This window comes from Macrobrachium rosenbergii, unplaced genomic scaffold (genome assembly GCF_040412425.1).
Source record: "Macrobrachium rosenbergii isolate ZJJX-2024 unplaced genomic scaffold, ASM4041242v1 13875, whole genome shotgun sequence".
Lineage (NCBI taxonomy): Eukaryota > Metazoa > Arthropoda > Malacostraca > Decapoda > Palaemonidae > Macrobrachium > Macrobrachium rosenbergii.
The window spans coordinates 3,196,286-3,218,067 of NW_027100719.1; the positions used below are offsets into that span (position 1 = coordinate 3,196,286).

At 32.0% G+C, this 21,782-nt stretch overlaps 1 protein-coding gene across 1 annotated transcript in view; it reads left to right on the forward strand.

Annotated features, from left to right (window-relative positions):
* LOC136837876 (DE-cadherin-like) overlaps window positions 1–21,782 on the forward strand; it is an 86,469-nt gene that overhangs the window by 21,411 nt on the left and 43,276 nt on the right. The window contains 10 exon segments of the mRNA XM_067102761.1: window positions 1,081–1,164; window positions 1,562–1,703; window positions 4,875–4,965; window positions 6,398–6,517; window positions 7,381–7,524; window positions 7,939–8,133; window positions 9,249–9,445; window positions 18,009–18,098; window positions 18,322–18,379; window positions 19,165–19,299. Of these exon segments, the coding sequence (XP_066958862.1) occupies window positions 1,081–1,164; window positions 1,562–1,703; window positions 4,875–4,965; window positions 6,398–6,517; window positions 7,381–7,524; window positions 7,939–8,133; window positions 9,249–9,445; window positions 18,009–18,098; window positions 18,322–18,379; window positions 19,165–19,299 (1,256 nt within the window).

Consider the following 21,782-nt stretch of genomic DNA (forward strand, 5'->3'; position numbering starts at 1 on the left):
TATATATATATATATATATATATATATATATATATATATATATATATATATATATATATATATATATATATATATATATATATATATATATATTAGATATTTCTCGTATAAAAATCGTTTTAAATTTATTTATTTATTTTTAGGTCCATATTTAAATTTATTACTGCGTCAGTACCTGGATGTTGTGACGCCAGTTTTAGTAGCCATAATCAATCATTTCTTTCTCGTTTCTTGAAGAGAAGACTATTTGGTTAAGCAGCTTCGTTTTCATGGAAAATGTCCGTAGGGTAATGCACCCTGGGGGTATCAACGCATATGGCGTCCCCACAGGGACTTATTGCCATCAGTGCACCTCACGCAGTACACTGTAGGCGTTACTTAAGGTACTTTGCAGTGTCCCTTCGGGGCCTAGCCGCAACCCCTTCCATTCCTTTTACTGTACCTCCGTTCATTTTTACTTTCTTCCATCTTACAGAATCCATTTGGCCCATATCTGCAACCCCTTTCATCCTTCATACTATACTTGCTTTCATTACTCTCTTTCTTCCATCTTACTTTCCTCAACCCTCTCTAACAATTGTTTCATAGTGCAACTGCGAAGTCATCCACCTGTTACACCTTTCAAACCTTTTTCCTCTCAGTTTCCCTTTCAGCGCTGAATGATCTCATAGGTCCCAGCGCTTGGCCTTTGGCATAAATTCTATATTCTGTTCTTAAGGAAACGACGAGCACAAGGGTAAAGGCAGCAGCTGGCTTTCCTTTTTGCTAAATTAATTGGCTGTCTTCCCGCCTCACAAGTCTGTATTCTTTGTTGATATCACACTGAACGTCTTTATGACATTTATATTCTTACTCTCTTTTATATCTATGTGTGTAGCAGCACATTCATAGATATAAAGGAATGTGCAGGCGTGAGGTTTTCCTCCAGTTACAGCTTTCAAAACGTTTTCCTGTCAATTTCAGCTTTAGGGCTGAATGACTTCATAGGTCCCAGCGCTTGGCCTTTGGCATAAAATTTATATTCCAGTTCCAATTCAACGCAACTCTCCTATGTTTAGAGCCACTCTTCTTCTTCCCCAGGGCTATACGTGGGCACTGTTGAGGCCATCGATGATGACAACGACCTCGACGCCTACATCCTTCAGGATGTCAGACCGAAAAAAAGTCTCCACCGCTTTCTAAAATCTGTTAGTTTTTGGGAGGATTTCTGCATTTGCTCAGGCAGATGTTTTCAGTCCTTTAGTCAAACTCAGATGGATACACAGTAACGTTGTTTAATGATAGGGAGCTGCACAGAAGGATGAATCTGTACTTGTCAGGGTGCGTGTGTGAATATAAAAATAAATACACACACACAAAATATATATATATATATATATATATATATATATATATATATATATATATATATATATATATATATATATATATATATATATATATATATATATATATATATATATATATATATATATATATATATATATACATATATACACACACACATATGAAACGAGAGAGAGCAAAAAACGCAAAATTACACTTAATTTCTTCTCATCAGTTCTCGATCGACCATGGAACGGGAGTCATCCGAGTTGGCAGGATATCATCTTCGGGACATCAAGGGTCCTGCAGTTTCGGAGTGGGCGCTATCGACTTTGCCGGCCACGTCACGACAGCCCCGGTAACCGTTTACCTGACAGGTGAGGTGTCTGTCTGTATGCCTGTCTGTCTGTCTCCTCTTCATGGAATCACCATAATCATGATTAAATTTTTAGAAGATGGTACTTTAACTAAGATCTTTTTGTCTTTGTCTTAAACTTGATTTTGGTTTTATTCCTTCTTTAACTAAGGATCCTTTTTGTCATATATATATGAATGTTCTATAACTTGATTTTCGATGTATGTGATAAACATTTATATTTATATATAATATGGATGTTTGTGTGTATGTATGTATATATATATATATATATATATATATATATATATATATATATATATATATATATATATATATATATATATATATATATATATATATTGTTAGTCTGTTTTATGTATGTTAAGTAAATTCGTAGAGTTTCAACCCTAACAGCAATGTCCCTTCCCTCCGTAGCGACCAGTCCTTCTTATGGTGAGTTTAATCATGATTAATCTTATTTCATTCTTATGACCAAGTTCTGCATAATTCCCCTTTTGTATAGAAATATTAGCTTCAGTATTTTAAAGATAGTAACAGTAAAACTGTCAATAAAATATTGCCAATAAATGAATAGTTGATAGGTCTTAATAATAATAATAATAATAATAATAATAATAATAATAATAATAATAATAATAATAATAATAATAATAATAATATGTAATAATAATAATATGTATAATATATAATATAATATATTCAGCACGTCTTGTGTTGGAGCCTGAAGGTAAGAAAATCGTTTATTTTTTTTGTCTAGTTATAGTTTTTCGTTAAAATGTTTTGTACATAAATCAAAATTTTGAATGCTAAGTATTGTTTAAGCTAATTTGTATTTTGTAAAAATATCATTGCACTTATGAATATCAATGCTGAGTATTGTTTATGCATTGAAGAATGTTTAGTAAATGAACACGAATTACTTCAGAGGTCTTGTATGAAATTAGAATATGAAACTCCCACCCGCTAGAATCCAGAGTGTTTCCACTCTCGACGTAACGATATAAAATATTTAGAAAATAAAATTTTATTTTATTGTGTTCCCAACAATATTTTAGTTATTTTCCGTTATTTTATTCCCAGTTTTATTTTATTTAATTTTATTCCCAATTTTATTTTACTTATTTTATTGCATTTTATTCCAAGTTTTATCTACTTTATTTTTAGTTTATTTTATTGTCAGTTTCATTTTGTTTATTCTTTTTTATTGTATTAGAAAATTTATTTGACTAAGTTTAGATATTTTATTCCTAGTGTTATTTTAAATATTTTATTTTATTGTATTGCCAGTTTTATTTTATTCTGTTTTAATTTATTCCCATTTTTATTTCATTTTATTGTATTTTGTTTCCAATTTCATTTCATTCTATTTCCTTCCCAATTTTATTTAATTTTATTTCATTTTAAATTTCATTTAATTTATTTTGTTTAATTTATATAATTTATTTTTTTATTTGTTTAATTTATTTTATTTTTTCCCTAATTTTATTTTGTTTATTTATTTTATTCCCTTTATTATTTTATTTATTTCATTCCCAATTTCATTTCATTCATTTTATTTTATTCTATTTCCGAAATATTTTATTGTATTTTATTCCCATTTTATTTCATTTTATTGTATTTTATTCCCAATTTTATTTTATGCATTTTATTTTACTTTTTTCTGAATTTATTTTGTTTATTTATTTGATTTAATTCCCAGTTTTATTTTATTAATTTTATTTCTGTTCTACTCCCAATTTTATTTTATTCTACTTTCTTCCTAATTTTATTATATTTTTTTATTCCTAATTTAATTTTATTTTGTTTATTTTATTTTATTTTTTCCAAATTTATTTTATTCTATTTTATTCCCAATGTTGTTTTATTTATTTATTTTATTCCCAGAGTTATTTATTTATTTTTGTTATTTTATTGTTTTTATTTTCCATTTTATTTTACTTATTTAATTTTATTTTATTGAAAATTTAAATTTTTTTTATTTTATAGCAATTTTATTTTTTATATTTATTTCCAGTTTTATTCTATTTTTTTTTTATTTTATTCTCTTTTATTCTGTTCATATGTTTTAGTTTATTCCCAATTTTATTTTATTTATTCCCAGTTTTATTTTATTTGGCTTCTTTATTTTATTTATTATATATTCCCAATTTGATATTTTATTAATTTTATTTTTATTCCCTACTTTATTTGATGTTTTTTTTTTATTTTATTTCCAATTTTATTTTATGTATTTTATTTTACTTCATTCAGAATTTTATTTTGTTTATTAATTTTATGTGATTTCACCATCAATTTTATTTTAATTTTATTCCATTCTACTCCCAATTTTATTTTATTCTGCTTTATCCCCAATTTTATTTTATTTATTTTATTCGTAATTTAATTTTATTTATTTGGTTTGCTTTATTTTATTTCTTCTCAAATTTATTTATTTTACTTTATTTCCAATGTTGTTTTATTTATTCATTTTATTCCCAGATTTATTTATTTATTTTATTCCCAGATTTATTTATTTATTTTATTCCCAATTTTATTTAGTTTTTATTTGACAATTTTATTTCGCTTATTTTATTTTATTGCCAATTTTTTTTTATATTTCCAATTTTATTTTATTTTATTTTATTCCCTATTTTATTTTATTTGTTTGATTTTATTCCCAATTTTATTTTAATTATTTATTTCATTCCCAATTTTATTTTATTTTTGGTTTTTTATGTTATTTATTATATTCCCAATTTCATATCGTTTTATTGATTTTATTTTTATTCCCTATTTAATTTGATTTTTTTTATGCCCAATTTTGTTTTGATTTCATTCGCAATTTTATTTCATTTGTTTATTTCATTCCCAGTTTTATTTTATTTTTTTTTATTTATTTTATTCCCAAATCTATTTTTTATTTTATATAATTTCCAATTTTATTTTATTGTCTTTAATTCCCAATTTTATTTTATTTTATTTACTTTATTTTATTGTCAGTTTTATTCTATTTCCTTTATTTTATTCTCAGTTTTATTTTATTTCATACACTTTATTTAATTTCCAATTTATTTTACTTATTATTGTACTGCATTCCACTCCCAATATCATTTCATTTCGTTTTATTTCCATTCGAAACGAGTAATGAATAACTGGATGCACCAAACATGCCTGACTTCCTTCGTTGCAGAAGAAATTCCCTAACCCTTCTTCCCCAGTGCGCAGCTTATGACAGGATTCACATCAAGGAGAACGTGACTGAAGGAACTCCAGTGCTTGTGGTGGGTAAATGGGGTTGGGGGGGGGCGGTCAAGGGGGAGGGGGTTGTTTGGTTTGGAGTTGGGATAGAAGGAGAGAATGGTAAAAAAAATGAAAAGACTGAGGGGTGGTTCAGTTGGGATATTGTGAGTGACTGCAATGTTATTATTATGACAAATTATAATGTTTCATATCAGTCGCAATGGTGACGGATATGATTCTCAGAGAGAGAGAGAGAGAGAGAGAGAAAGCAGTCACTTAAAATGGATGTAAAATCTGACCCAACTACAAGTGTCACTTTCCGTAGAAGATCTGAAATTTGTGTCTGTATAAGATGCCAACGCCTTTTGCAAAGGAATTCAAGCACGTTGTTTTTACTAGGCGAAATTCTACTCTAAACCATTATCACATTTTATATTTAAAATTATTTTCCTATGTTTTGTACGAAAAATTTTGTTTTAAACAATTATCACATTTTTTACTTGAAAATATTTTCCTGTTTTACTCTGTTCTCTGAATGTTCCTGACGCTCGTTATTCTCGCTGTAGAATTTTAAGGTGATACTGGCATCACTCCCATGAGCGCCGCGTTCAGTGTCAGCCTCACTGGAATGAACCGTAAAACATTAACAAAATATAGCAAATATTTCGTTGTCAGCATTACTAAAATAAATAAGATAGTCTGATTATTAGCTCTCACAGGGCTCTGGGCCGAAGGTGTTGTTTTTATTGATATTTTTCTTTATATTTTATCAGTCAAATGCTAATTTTCAAAAACTTTAGAATTGGATTAATTGCAAATGTTGAAGTTTCTGATAAAATTTCACTGATCGATTTATTTTCAAAACTTGATGCTCGCTGCTGTTTATACTTTGGATGCTCACACAATAAATGTTTAATTTATTATTATTATTATTATTATTATTATTATTATTATTATTATTATTATTATTATTATTATTATTATTATTATTATTAAGAAGATGAACCCTATTCATATTGAACAAGCCCACCACAGGTCCACTGACTTGAAATTCAAGCATCAAAGAGTATGGTGTTCATAAGGAAGAAATAAGAGGAGGTAAAGGGAAATACAGAAACAAGAGACCTCACATATCAAAAAAGAAATATTAATTTAATGAATTAATAAATAGACAAAAATGTATTAAAATCCAAGGAGAATAATATCAGGGTAGTAAAGTGTTACATCCCCGCTGGAACTTTTGAAGTTCCAGTTGTACGAGATCCTCCGGGAGGCAGTTCCACAGTCCAACGGTGTGAGGAATAAAGAACCTCTTTAATTGACAGTTGTTATCATTACTTTAAATCGGCATAGATTTGAACACGATCTTCGAACTAATCATGTTAAGACGACTTAAAATCATAGCATGAAAACTTTAATGTCAAATAATAGTTTAATGTAAAATAATATCTTTTTTATCTTTGATCCTCGAAGCTGTTGGCAACAGACAAAGATCGAGGCGACAACGGAATCGTATCCTATTTCCTTCTGAATAATTTTGGGAAGTTTACCATTCACTCTTCCAATCTACATGGCCAGATATCTACCACTAAGGTAAGCGAGTTACTTATGTTAGATACTTTTATATTTTTATTTATATATTCCTTTTCATCCATGCGTGATAGGTGTACATACAAGAATATAGAAGTTACACCTGTAACCAAAAAATAAATAATGAAAATGTTACAAAATGAATAATAAAATCCGAAAGAAATTCTCAACATAATATATATATTATTCTAATTTGCATATTTCTTTTCACCCACTCGTACCTGGTATGGTGACACACCAGAATAGCAGAAGTTACAAAACCAACCTACAAAAAATAAAGACAGAAAATGGTACCAAATAAATATTAAAGTGAAAGGGAAATTCTCAAGGAAATTGTTTCTTTGGATGGTGACGGAGCCTAATTTTTAAAAGTTTATCGAATATAGGAAACATTAAGACGTTTAGTTTTGTGTCATGATCTCATTTGGAGATAGGAAAAGCTTTTAGGTAATCTTAATATTATATGAGAAAAAATTTCTGAACTTATTCAGATAATTTTTATTTTCACTATATTACCTGGAGATGAGAACACCTTACAAGTAATCTTAATATTATATGAGAAAAAATATTTTTACATCGGTTTTTTCATGATCTTATTACTTTGGAAACAGGACTTCTTTCAGGTACCTGGCTGCAACCCCTTCCTTTCCTTTTTACTGTACCTCCTTTCATATTCTCTTTCTTCCATCCTACTTTCCACTCTCCTGACAATTTCCCTTTTAGCGCTGAATGGCCTCATAGGTCCCAGCGCTTGGCCTTTGGCCTAAATCTTATATTCCATTCCATTCCATGAAATTAAATGTGAAATGTTTGCATATTTCTCTACCTTCAACTTTCTTACTTTCTTCTTCCGCGTTCCCCTCCAGCGCCTTGACCGAGACGGCGAGGACAAGGAGTTTTACCTGACGGTGGTGGCTCGTGACGGCGGCTTCGAGAGGCACCAGGACTCCTGTTCCTTCAAGGTCGTCGTCGATGACATCAACGATAACCCTCCGCTCTTCGATCGTCAGGTATTGCTCAAATCAGGTTTTGTTTTCCTTCAGGTGCCAACGTGGTTTTAGCTGCGTTAGTTCAAATTATGTTTCTTTCCTTCAGGTATCAATCAAGGTCCGGCTGTGTTACGTTCAAATTATATATTTTTGTCCTTCAGTTATCAATCTGGGTTTGGCTGTGTTATGTTCAAATTATATGTCTTTTTTTCCTTCAAGTATCATTCCGGTTTTAACTGTGCTATGTCCATATTTTATGATTTTTTCCCCTCGGGTATCAATCTGGTTTAGGTGTGCTTTTTCCCAATGTGTTTTTCCTTACAGGTACCAATCTGGTCTTAAGTGTTTTGGGTTCAAAGTATTTGGCTTTTTTGTGTACTCACAATGATGTAAAAACTGACTCTCTGAGTTGAGTGTTCTCTTTCCCAAGCACAGATGTACGAGGAGACGATAAACACAGACCACATTGCTGGCACTCTCGTGCTGAGGGTGACGGCGTCCGATAGGGACTCCGGCAGCAACGCCGAAATTGCCTTCTCTTTGCAAGGAAACCCAGACGACATTAAATACTTCGCCATTGACAGCGATACTGGAATCATCACTCTCGCCAGCCCTCTGGAGAAGAGTATGGTAAGCCAAATATTCTGTCAGTGTTTTCTTTCTTTCTTCTTCCTCTTCTTTATATTATCTTCTTACTGACTAATTGCTACTGGGGAATTTTACTTCTTTGTTCCATTTCCTTTCCATCGTCACTTTTTGGTAAGTAGATGGTTAGAGATTCTTAGGTGATTTGGTCCTGAAGAGAGAATGCAAGAGAATATGTTCTGCCAGTGATTTCTTCTTCTTCTTGATCTTTCTGAGGAATGTGCTGCTGAAGAATTTTACTTTGTTGTTCCATTTTCTTTCCATCGTTATTGTTTGGTAAGTAGATGGGTTAGAGATTCTTGCGGTGGTCTGGTCATGTGGAGAGAATGCAAGAGGCTATGATCTGTCAGTGTTTTCTTCTTCTTGATCTTCTTTCTGAGCAATGTGCTCATTGAAAATTTGACTTTCTTGTTGCATTTTCTTTTCATAGTCGTCTGTTAAGAAGATGGGATAGAGATTCTTTGTGGTGGTCTGGTCATATGGAAGAATGTAAGATATTAGGTTGGTGACAGAGATAGTAAAAAAAAATAGGCACTTTCGAGGGATCTACATCCTACGTATAGGCCTTCTGTGGAAGCTTCTTTCTTCTTGTTCATGAGCACCATATTCTTTGGAAACTTGTACTTCAAGTCAATGACCCCTGTGGGCTTGTTCCTTAAGAATAGGCTTCATCTTCTGAATAAGTCTGATGGTGTTTGTGCTTGATTCAGCAGAAAAAAAGGACACATACAGCTATGAATTTTCTGCTGTTTATTTATTACTATCTTAGATTTGGATATATAAATTTCTTCTCTCATTACTTGTATAGATAACTCCAATTACTTATATATATCAATATTTTGTTATCTCTAATTAATTTTCAACCACTCAGCTATATGTAGTTTTCTAAAAATAATGCTATCACTCTTTCTCTTCTTAACACTATTATTGCAAAGATGGTAATGCTGATGTTGATATGGATTTTATTTCTTCTCTGAAGGAAATAATTTATGTTCTTCCAAATCTGCAAAACTTTTCTTTTATGTGCAACACTCAATCAGTATTCATGCAGCATTTATCCATAGCATCCAAGTACCATATTTGTTTTACTGTTCCTCCAGGGCAACAGACGAATGTTCGAGATGCGAGCTCGCGCTTCTGACAAAGGCTCTCCAGTGCTGTGGTCCACAGCTGAGGTCCGCATCCAGGTGGTTTCATCAGACGATCTGCCGCCTACGATTGTCAGACAGGTTCCGCGTTTCCCTGAGGTCTGGGAAAACACCACAGAAAATACGGATGTTCTGACGTTATGTGCAAGGTGAGCTTTTGTCCTTGTTAGATAGGAGAGAGAGAGAGAGAGAGAGAGAGAGAGAGAATCGTGGTGCTTATGTACTCGAATTCAGTGTTCCAAATTCGTGTATAAATGGCGTAGATTATTACCTCACATTCTGGTTTTCCTGGCCTTTTCATTCATGTACTCCCGGTGTTTCAAGATGTTAGATGCAATATTCACTATATTTTCGAATACTAAACATATACTCCAGATGCGTCAAGATATAAAGCGCAAGATTCAAAATATTTTAGAATCCATACATAAACTCCCGATGTGTCAAGATGTAAATTGCAGTATTCACTATGCTTTCGATTGCCATACTTGTATTCCCATACATGTATATGTACTCTTGCGCACGCCAAACCCGTATGACAGGATAAATATATGAACGCAGTAGCAAGATCATTATGCCTTTTCATGTTTGCTTTTTTCACTGCTAAATTGTCACTCCGTTCAACATGGCAAAGGACTCTAAATTACAGCATAATGCAGTGTGGGCAATTTTGCTCACAACAGAAGCATAGCTGATGCCATGTCCGTGTATATATTACTTTCATTTGCCTGTTTCGTGTTTCTGGGGATACTTCGGCGATCCTTTTTCTGTTTTCATGCGTGTATGTGCTTGAGTTTTGTCATGCAGATATTTGTTTAAGTTTTACGCTTCTTGTGTGCATAAGTATCCACACACAAGAAGTGGAAAATTGAAACAAGTAAACTACATAACAGAAATGAAATTTAATTACATTACATGACCTCGATTTGCTCAACAAATGTATATACTTTCACCTTTCCTGTGCTTCACTACGTGCCACTATATTGCATGTCCTTGTTATATTTATGATTTACTATAACAAATACTTTTGCTCTTCTGCCAACTGTTCTTGATACGTGTCAGTCTTGTCGAGACTGCGCATCATATTTTTCTTCTGGAAAATGCTGTCGGTCAGCGAGAGCTTCCACAACTGGGAGTAAAATGATTATTGTCTCCAGAACAGAGATCAGATTCTCCAGAAGCTGAAATGTGTCTGAGAAACACTGGAAAATAGATTTTTTCTTTCATTTATTGGCTGCTACACCGCTCTCTCTCTCTCTCTCTCTCTCTCTCTCTCTCTCTCTCTCTCTCTCTCTCTCTCTCTCTGTTTCAGTATTTTTATTGTCATTTTTCTTTCAGTTATTGTCTGCTACCTCTCTCTCTCTCTCTCTCTCTCTCTCTCTCTCTCTCTCTCTCTCTCTCTCTCTGTGCTTCATTTTTTATTGTCATTTTCTTTCAGTTATTGGTTTTCTTTCATGTGTTCTGACTCTCTCTCTCTCTCTCTCTCTCTCTCTCTCTCTCTCTCTCTCTCTCTCTCTCTCTCTCTCTCTCTCTGTTTCATTATTTTTAGTGACATTTTTCTTTCAGTTATTGGCCGTTGCAGCTCTCTCTCTCTCTCTCTCTCTCTCTCTCTCTCTCTCTCTCTCTCTCTCTCTCTCTCTCTCTGTGTGCTTATTTATTTATATTGACATTTTTCTTTCAGTTATTGGTCGTTGCAGCTCTCTCTCTCTCTCTCTCTCTCTCTCTCTCTCTCTCTCTCTCTCTCTCTTATTGGTGGTTTTTGCAGCTCTCTCCTCTCTCTCTCTCTCTCTCTCTCTCTCTCTCTCTCTCTCTCTCTCTCTCTCTCCGTTTTCAGTATTTTCGGTGACTTTTTTTCTTTCAGTTATTGGCCGTCGCAGCTCTCTCTCTCTCTCTCTCTCTCTCTCTCTCTCTCTCTGTGCTTATTTTTTTATTAAAATTTTTCTTTAAGTTATTGGCCGTTGCAGCTCTCTCTCTCTCTCTCTCTCTCTCTCTCTCTCTCTCTCTCTCTCTCTCTCTCTCTCTCTCTCTGTTTCGAAAAAAATTTGTAAAGAAAAGTGATTGGACAAAAAATTAACCTGCTGACGTAAGTGAACTCTTATGTCCATTTAATTTGGTTTTACAATTTAATCATATTCAAATTCATTCTTGGTTTAATTGTTATAGTTTAGAGAACAAGCAAATATTTTTTTATACTTTTTCATTTTGGTAATGCTGCTGTCGTGTCATTTACATTTTAGCAAAGTAATGACGACAGATTTATGTATGTATCGAAGGCCTGATAACATTGACATATGAGGATGCTGTACCGACATCACTGAAGACTCAGAACCTCACAGCAGCAAGAGCCAAAGTCAAAAGTCAAAGTCAAAATTCTTTATTCCATCGAAAATGGTTATTGCATTCATTTCAGTGTTACTTAGATACGTTCTTGTTCATTCTAAGGAAATGTAAGTCCCTTCATATACGAGTATTTATAATTGCTTATACATAATAATAGGCAACATTCATTTTTAAAGTACTTGTATCCAGTGTACAGGTAGAATATTGCAATGCAATAGCTCTGATATCGGTAAAAACAGAAATATAATAAAACATTTCGACCCTTTTAAACGGAAATGTGGTAAAATCAATAGCGTATAATGACAAAGCCATAAAAGGAATGTGATCCTTAAAAACATTCAATTGTATATTCATCAGGATTAATAAACTTTCACGTCAATAAAATTACAAATTGACTAAATCTAATAAAAACAACATGAAAACAGAGTTTGCGACCAGAGATCAAGTTTCACAACTTCAGCGCTGTAGAAGCATTGTGGTCTCAAGCCTTTTAGCAATTCGAGGAATCTTCGCTGACGAATGAACTTCGAGCGTTGTCCCTTGGAAGTTGTACTTGTAATAAAGGCATAAGTCTATGCAAAAGCAGTGTGAGAAATTTAAATGTCATGTTACCCATCCGAAATCAACAAAATAAACTGTTTTATTGAAAACCAAGTGTGTAAAAAAAGATTTACACAAACAGCATCAGCTCTCTCTCTCTCTCTCTCTCTCTCTCTCTCTCTCTCTCTCTCTCTCTCTCTCTCTCTCTCTCTCTCTCTCTGTGATGTGACATTCTCTCGGTGAGACGTAATCGTTCATGGTCTGGATAATCTACCCGATAATACGCGTTTTACATACAATTAGCGAATGAAATATAGCTAAAAGTGTTCGTGAACTATCGGTGATTAGCTTAATATCAGATTAGAGTGAAAAACCGTCTAATAAGTTGTTTACGAGTGAATTAATAAAATCAGAAAATCATGGAGGAATCAGCCAACAGTGGCAAAAGGTGGAGAAATCTAGCTTGCATCGGAGATATTCAATATGATGAATTGGCAGGAAGGGAACTTGGTTTGCTGATCGTGGAGATGAATTGCAACATTGACCAAAAGATGTGAAAACATTCACAGACATATTGAAAGGATACGATCCTTCAAACTGGAGCAAATCTGTAGAAAATATAATGAAAATACGTAATAGAAGGGATACCAATGAAAGTTCAAGTTATCAAAAAGACTTATAAAGAAAATCTACAAAAATCAACACATTCCATCAAAGAAAATAAGTAAGGTGGAATTAGTGAATATATTGATTGATGCAATAGGCAAACGGATGCCTAAAGCATGTAAACTATGTAGAGTGTGGTATAGCATTGTAAATCCACAAAACCTGATTAGGAAATGCTATGCTTGCCACGTGCAAACACACCCGTCATGTGCTGAAGTTGAGCAAAATAGAAATAAGGACACAAAAATATTTTGCTCAACATGTCTAGTATGGATAGACAAGGTCATTAAATCAAGACTTAATGTACAGATTGTGGAGGATGAAGAAGATGAAGAAGAGGAAGAAGAGGAAAATAGAAGAAAATAAGACTGAAGAGAGAGAAAAGATTAATGAAAACAAAGAACAGGATAATAGTATGGATGCAGAGAAACTCATAGATTCTACATATGAGGCAATACAGCAACATACATATGAAGAAATAAATTATGACCTGAAAAATCAAATAAAATCCCAAAGAGGTTGTACCGGATCTCCATACTGAGGGAATGAACAAGAAAAAAAAAAGAAAAGAAAGACACAGTATGCACCCTTTTGAAAAGAGGAATTGCAGGTTTGGTGAAAGATGTTATTACAAACATCCCAAGATATGTCACAATTATGAGATCTATGGCAAATGTGCATATCTAGATGGCTATGAAGAGGAATGCAGAGATCTACATCCAAAAATATGTAGAAACTGGAAAGAAGGAAATGGATGTAGGTTTAATAAGAAATGTAGGTACATGCATCCTGTAGCCATGAAAGACCAAAATCAAAATCAAATACATATAAAAACCAAGGTAAAAAAATGAAACAAATAAAAGAAAAGAACAAAGATCATGTGATGAAGGCAAAAGCAAGCCAACAACACATTATGAAAAGTCAGCACCACGATATGAGCCATCAGCACCTAGATATAGCACAAGGAACAAGCAATGTATCTATGATGCAAGGGGATGGTGCAGATATGGAGATAAGTGCAGGTTTATGCACAAAGTGAATAAATATGAAGCTGGAAGAACAAATATAATGGAAAAGTTGGATTTTTAATGTACGAATTTCTGGAAATGAAAAAAGATCAACATATCAGAACAGGAAAGAGACATGGGAAAATCCTTATTATTACCCATATTAGATAATGGAGATAATATGCAAACCATCATAGTGATGAACAGCGCAGGGTCTAGTTTCGAGTAACTCAAAAGAAAGATAGAGTTCTTAGAAGAACTAACCCAAAATGAAAAAATAGAAATATTGAATATAAGTGAAACCTGGTATTCCCAAGAGACTGTAATGATGACCAGATAAAGGGTTTCCAAACTTATAGATCAGATAGAAAAATAGAAATCAAGGGGAACGCGATATATGGGAGAGATGCCAATCAAGGAAAAATCTGTGAGAAATATAGTAACACAGAATGTGAATTAATAGCGGTAGAATTTGAATCTGAAAAATTAGTGAACATTGTAATATATAGACCCCTAATACTAAAGAGTTTGACATAATAATTGAAAAATTGGATGAAATATGTAGAAATCACAAGGACTGGACTATACTCCTAACCGGAGACTTTAACTTTCCTTTTGTAGAATGGAAAGAATGAATAGGAGACTGTGGTTGTATTTATACATATAAAAAGAGAACAATAGTAGTGCAGAAGATAAGAGGCAATTTGAAAAGCTATTAGATATGCTACTAGAACATAACATTCAGCAAATAAATCACCTACCAACAAGAAAGGATAATATTTTAGACCTAGTATTTGTGAATGAGGTGAACTATGTTAAAGAAATAATAGTATATAACACGAGTATTTCGGACCATAATGTCATAGAACTAACAGTCCGTTCCAGAACATACGAAAACAAAGAAAAGCAAAAGAGACAAAAAAATGGGAAGGATATGGAAAATACAATTTCTATAGTAAGAATATAAATTGGTCAAAAATAAATGAAGAATTAAACAAAGAATGGGAAAACATATTTGTAAGTGATGATATACAGGTAAATACCGATATATTATATAAAATATTAGAAATAGTGGAAAAATATATACCGAAGAAAAAGTAAGCATCAGTCATGAATTCCAAGAGACAGAAGGATCTTGTTCCAGAAAATTAGAAAGTGGAAAAAAGCTCTTGCAAAAGAAAAGAATGCATGGAAAGTGATGGAACTAAATAGTAAGATAGAAAATGAAGAACAAAAGATTATACAATCAAAAGAAAATGAAAAATGGAACCTAGAAGAAATGACACTACAAAATATCAAGCAAAACCCTAAAATTTTTTATTCATATGCAAAAAGATGAATAAAATAAGAGTAGAAATAGGCCCTCTAAGAATTGAAGGGCGATTAACGAATGAAAAAAGGAAATATGTAACATATTAGCAGAAAGATATAAGAGTGAATTTACACCTAGAATTGACAATGAAGATAATGATACAGAAATAAGAGATGAAAATACTGAATACTTATCAGATATAGATATTACAGAAGCTGATATTGTGCAGGCTATTAATGAAATTAAAAATGGATCAGCAGCAGGACCAGATGGAGTACCTGCCATATTGTTAAAGAAAGTGGTTCATTCAATCGCAAAGCCGCTAGCAATATTATTAAGACAAAGTATAGATACAGGCAAGATTTATGATGAGCATAAATTAGCATATATTACTCCTACTTTCAAAAGTGGTTCAAGACTAGAGGCAAGTAATTATAGGCCTGTGAGTCTGACATCTCATATTATGAAAGTATATGAAAGGGTAATGAAAAAAATATAATGAAACATTTAATGAAAAATAGATTGTTCAATATAGGACAACATGGTTTTGTACCCGGAAAAAGTACACAAACCCAACTGTTAGTCCACCATGAAAGCATATATAAAAATATGATAAATGAAAAAGATACAGATGTGGTTTACCTAGACTTTGCAAAAGCTTTTGACAAGGTTTATCATAATATATTAGTAAAAAAATTAGAAAACATAACATTGTTGACAAAGTAGGAAGATGGATAAAAGAATTTTTGCAAAATAGAAAACAGATAGTGATTGCAAACGATGAGAAATCGGATGAAGCTACGGTAATATCCGGTGTACCACAGGTACAGTGTTAGCTGCATTGCTGTTTGTGATTATGATTGCAGACATAGACAGTAATGTTAAGGACTCAGTAGTAAGAAGTTTCGCAGATGACACAAGAATAAGTAGAGAAATTGCTTGTGATGAAGATAGGAACTCGCTACAAAGAGACCTAAACAAAATATATAAATGGGCAGAGATAAATAGGATGGTATTTAACTCTGATAAATTTGAATCAATGAACTATGGTGATAAAGTAGGAATGCTATATGCATATAAAGGACCTAATAATGAGACAATCACAAACAAGGAAGCAGTTAAAGACCTTGGTGTGATGTTAAATAGGAATATGTTATGCAATGATCAAATAGCAATTCTATTGGCAAAATGCAAAGCAAAAATGGGAATGTTGTTCCGGCACTTCAAAACAAGAAAAGCTGAACACATGATTATGCTTTATAAAACGTACGTACGTAGTCCACTTGAATATTGCAATATAATATGGTACCCACACTACCAAAAGGATATTGCACAAATAGAGAGTGTACAAAAGGTCATTTACAGCTAGAATAGAAGAAGTTAAGGACCTTGACTACTGGGAAAGACTACAATTCTTAAATTTATATAGTCTTGAAAGGAGAAGAGAATGCTACATGGTAATTCAAGCATGGAAACAGATAGAAGGAATTACCGAAAACATCATGGAACTAAAATTATCAAAAAGAGCAAGCAGAGGTAGATTAATAGTGCCCAAAAACTATACCAGGAAAATTAAGGAAAGCACACAGGACATTAATCCACCACGCACCAGCATCGATAATGCAGCGTCTATTCAATGCGCTACCAGCTCATCTGAGGAACATAACAGGAGTGAGCGTAGATGTGTTTAAGAATAAGCTCGACAAATATCTAAGATGCATCCCAGACCATCCAAGACTGGAAGATGCAAAATATACCGGAAGATGCGTTAGCAACTCTCTGGTAGACATCAAAGGTGCCTCACTGAGGGACCTGGGGCAACCTTGAACAATTGTAAGGTCTGTAAGGTAAGGTCTCTCTCTCTCTCTCTCTCTCTCTCTCTCTCTCTCTCTCTCTCTCTCTCTCTCTCTCTCTCTCTCTCTCTCTCTCTCAGAATTAAATGCTTCATATGTCGTTGTGATTGATTTTTTTGGGGGGGTCAAAATTTACCTAATCCTAATCCCTTTCATAAATCCTGTGCTAATTCCTGTAATCCTGGATTTTTTTTTTTTTTTTTTTTTGTGGATGACAAAAATTTTTCAGGAAGTTTCATCTTTCCTTGGCTATTTTCATTAATATATATATATATATATATATATATATATATATATATATATATATATATATATATATATATATATTTAAATATATATATATATATATATATATATATATATATATATATATATATATATATATATATATATATATATATATATATATATATATATATATATATATATATATATATATATATATATATATATATATATATAGGCAGATATATAGTAGTAAAGACCTAGCACTACTCCGTTGTTTCACTTTCCTTATGGTATTGCCTTTGTTTACTGTATATATTCATTAATATCTTATTTTCTGATTAGTTATACATGCACATAGTAAGTCACAAAGGCCACACACACACACACATGTTGTTTCATATTTCCTTATATATTGCCTTTATTTACTGTATATATTCATATATATATATATATATATATATTAGTATATATATATATATATACATATATATATATATATATATATATATATATATATATATATATATATATATATATATATATATATGTGTGTGTGTGTATGTGTGTGTGTGTGTGTGTGTGTGTGTTTATTTGTGTGTGTGTGTAGATAGGTGTCTGTGTGTATATGTACATAGACATAAATAAAACGTAATGGGTGTTTGTTTTAAAACTTCACTTTTCTCCACTCATGGTTTACATGCTTGCCTATGCGCTGACGATGCATTAAATTTAACCCTTTCATCTTTTTTTTCTTCTCTATTTCACTTAGATCTAACATAGCAGATAGCTCTCTCGTTTACTTCACCCTACTGAATGGCAACACGCCTGACACCAATTCAGATGGGACATTCGCTGTCAGGTAAGTCCTAATCAATCATTTGGTTTGAAAGTTCTAATCAGTTACTTACTGAGATGTTAATAAGTATGAATGAATGGTTTCCAGTTTGACTGATCATGGAAAGTGTGTGTGTGTGTGTGTGTGTGCGTATCTTGAGACTTTGTAAGTTTGATTAATTAACTGTGTAATTCATATTTACATGTGGACTGAGCACGAACCATTGATGTTGATTGTAACCTTATAGGAATTCTAGACTGAGCATTGCTGTAGTTACTGGGTTTATTAAAGCCAGAGGGAATCTAGTACGTGAAGAAATGAGCCACTGTCGAAAACTTGGTTTACTCAACTACGCCTTCAAGAAATGAAGGTACTCACACTGACAGTTTTCATTTTCATTACTCATTTAATTTTATTGCTGTTGCTGTATGTTACGTTTTTTTTATAAACTTAGTGATTACTGTTTAGTACAGTTGAAGAGGACCTTAGTGAAGGTCCAAAACTCCTGCTTTAAAATTTATTCATATAAAGTTGGTGGCATTTTCAAGACAAACTCTAAGACTGTTTTCTTTAAGGGAATCGAGTCCTCTTGAAGTTTAAACGATTCCAAGTGTAACTTTAACAACATATCAAGATTTCCACTCAATTTTGTAGTTGTTGTGGTTATTTGTTATTTTGTATTTGACCACAAAAACGTACAGTAAATCAAGGCCATTATGAGCTCAAATATGTGCCGTTATGAAATGGTCCATTATATTTTTTGTCATATGTAAGGAGGGTAAATCCATCTGTTTAAGTATCGTGAAATGGACAAAGTTAAAATGGGTGTATGGAGACCTAGAGAATATGAAACAAAAATGACGCGCATTGTACTTTTGTACAGATATAAAATCAAGTAGATACTTTTCCTTGCACTTTCAAAGTGGACCATTGTTAGTAGTAATTATTATTCTGTGTGGTCTAAAGAAATTGTAAAACCGGATACACATGTTTTGAACGTTTAATATTATCAACCTTCCCATAGAAAAAATTCACAGCAGGTGACGACCAGTTTTAGTAGCCATAAATCAATCAATCAATCTGTGTTAAGAAAGAATGGTTGCCAACAGACGCCATGAAGACTCCGAAGTATGCCACGACAGCATTGGGGGTGACAGTGTTCGTAGCCTCCAGGAATCTGGATTATGAAATGATCCAGGAATATTCCCTCACCATTCAGATCGTTGTGAGTACTCAACTTTCCTCTTTTCTCTGCTTTAGGAATGGGTTTCTTCTCTTCTCTCTGTTGTATCTTGTTCCAATTTTTAATAATATAATTGGCGTTTTGCCGTGAGTGCCATGTGGACTCTCTCTCTCTCTCTCTCTCTCTCTCTCTCTCTCTCTCTCTCTCTCTCTCTCTCTCTCTATATATATATATATATATATATATATATATATATATATATATATATATATATATATATATATATATATATATATATATATATATATATATATATATATATATATATATATATATATATATATATATATATATTTGGATATATATATATACTGTATATATCTTGCTATTCATTATAAAGTATGGGTATTTTATGAAAAATTCATTCATTGGGTATATGAAAAAAGTAATTTTTTTAACATAAGCCTGATATAAAAAACAACAGAAAAAGGGATATTTTCATTTATGGCTATTTTATTAATGGATAAGTGGAGGATATTTTTAGCATATTACAATCTCGTTAGTCTTGTTATAACGTTATGTATTTTTTTTTAACTGGCATTTTCCTCATTCATTGTTCTGTTAATTATTATGATTCTCCTGTTCCCCTAAGTGTTTAGGTTTCATAAATATTTCTTTTATTGGTAACTAAATTTTACTTCCTATTCAATGACCCTTGCGTACGTCAGATGTTCTAGTTTTCAATGATATGGAATTCCAGATATGAACTTTTATTTCTTTGATCGTTACTACTGTTGAGTATCACTATTACCGTTTAAAAGCTCAAGCGAAGATGCAATGCATTACTTCCCTAAAAGCAATTCTCCTTGTACTGTAATATTTTATTTACATTTTTATCTCTTTCTTTATTATTTTGTTTTTCTAATAAGCGATCTCTTCTCTCAGTATTTCCTATTGCCTTCTATTACTTCTTTCAAATGAATACCATAGACTTTGGAAGCTTGAGTTTCAATTCAGTGGCCCCTGTGGGCTTGTTCATTATGAATAGGGTTCATTTTCTGAATAATAATAATAATAATAATAATAATAATAATAATAATAATAATAATAATAATAATAATAATAATAATACTTAATTAAACATAATGCCCGTCTGGTGTTTGAGAGAAGGTCTTTATCCGATATAATAATAATAATAATAATAATAATAATAACAATAATAATAATAATAATAATATAAATTAATAATAATAATAATAATATAAATTGTTATTAGTTATAATATAATATACTTGTCTAAAGTGTATTTTTTCCACTCTTAAAAGTCTATTTTTGTTTCGTGCTCAACTCTGTAATTTAATTTCTTTTAACCTGTACTAAATTCTCTTATTGAGTTCAAGATCCCAGTTTTATTATCTAAAAGAATGCTGCATTTGGTTGGAAATCTCCTTTACTAACAGGCTTGCATTACTGGGAGTCATATATTTTATTGTGTTTATTACAAGAAGGTTGACATTGTTGATGATGAGTAGATGACATAACGGGAAGGTAAAGAATTGTTACAGTAATGATATTATTATTATTATTATTATTATTATTATTATTATTATTATTATTATTATTATTCAGAAGATGAACCCCTATTCATATAGAACAAGTCCACAGGGGACACTGACTTGAAATTCAAAGCTTTCAAAGAACATGGTGTTCATTTGAAAGAAGTTACAGAAAATAATAGGAAGTGCACAAAGAAGAGATCTGTTATTAGAAAGCGTAAAAATATAAATTAATGAATTGATTGAGAAATTGACAAAAGCATAAATTGTTTGTTAAAATCCAAGTATTGATGGAAAGACTTGTTCTCTTAAGCATCTAAAACTTTCAGCAGTTTGTTATAGCAGTTCGAAGAAAACTGTAATTCAAAAGAGTAATTAGAATATATCTCTTATCTTGACCCGATTACCATATTTTCAATTTGGGTGACAAAAGCTGAAAGTGGGACAGTTAATCTGAAAATGTAATTGGTATTTTAACTGCCAATTTACAGCGCTATCAAAGTGAGTTCAATTGGAATCCATATATTGCACTGACATAAATTTCGTTTACCCTCTCGGATGGGAATTATCAATGAGTCCTTTGCACTGATGTGAACCGTAGAGTAAAAAGTCAAGTACACCTTAGTTTTACCAGACCACTGAGGAGCTGATTAACCAATTGGTTACTTAGCAACGGAACCTACAGCTTATTGTGGAATCCGAACCACATTATAGCGAGAAATGAATTTCTATCACCAGAAATAAATTCCTCTAACTCTTCATTAGCCGGCCGGAGAGTCGAACTCGGGCCTAGCGAGTGCAAGGCTACGACTCTACCGACTCACCCAAGGAAGAGCTTGAACCGGAGAGTAAACTATATATTTTTAATGAATCCCTTATCTTTGATTGTATAAATTTATAGTACAGTATTACAAGATCACTGCTGATTTGACTGCTTGCATTCTAAAATATTTTTGTAAACGACAAGAA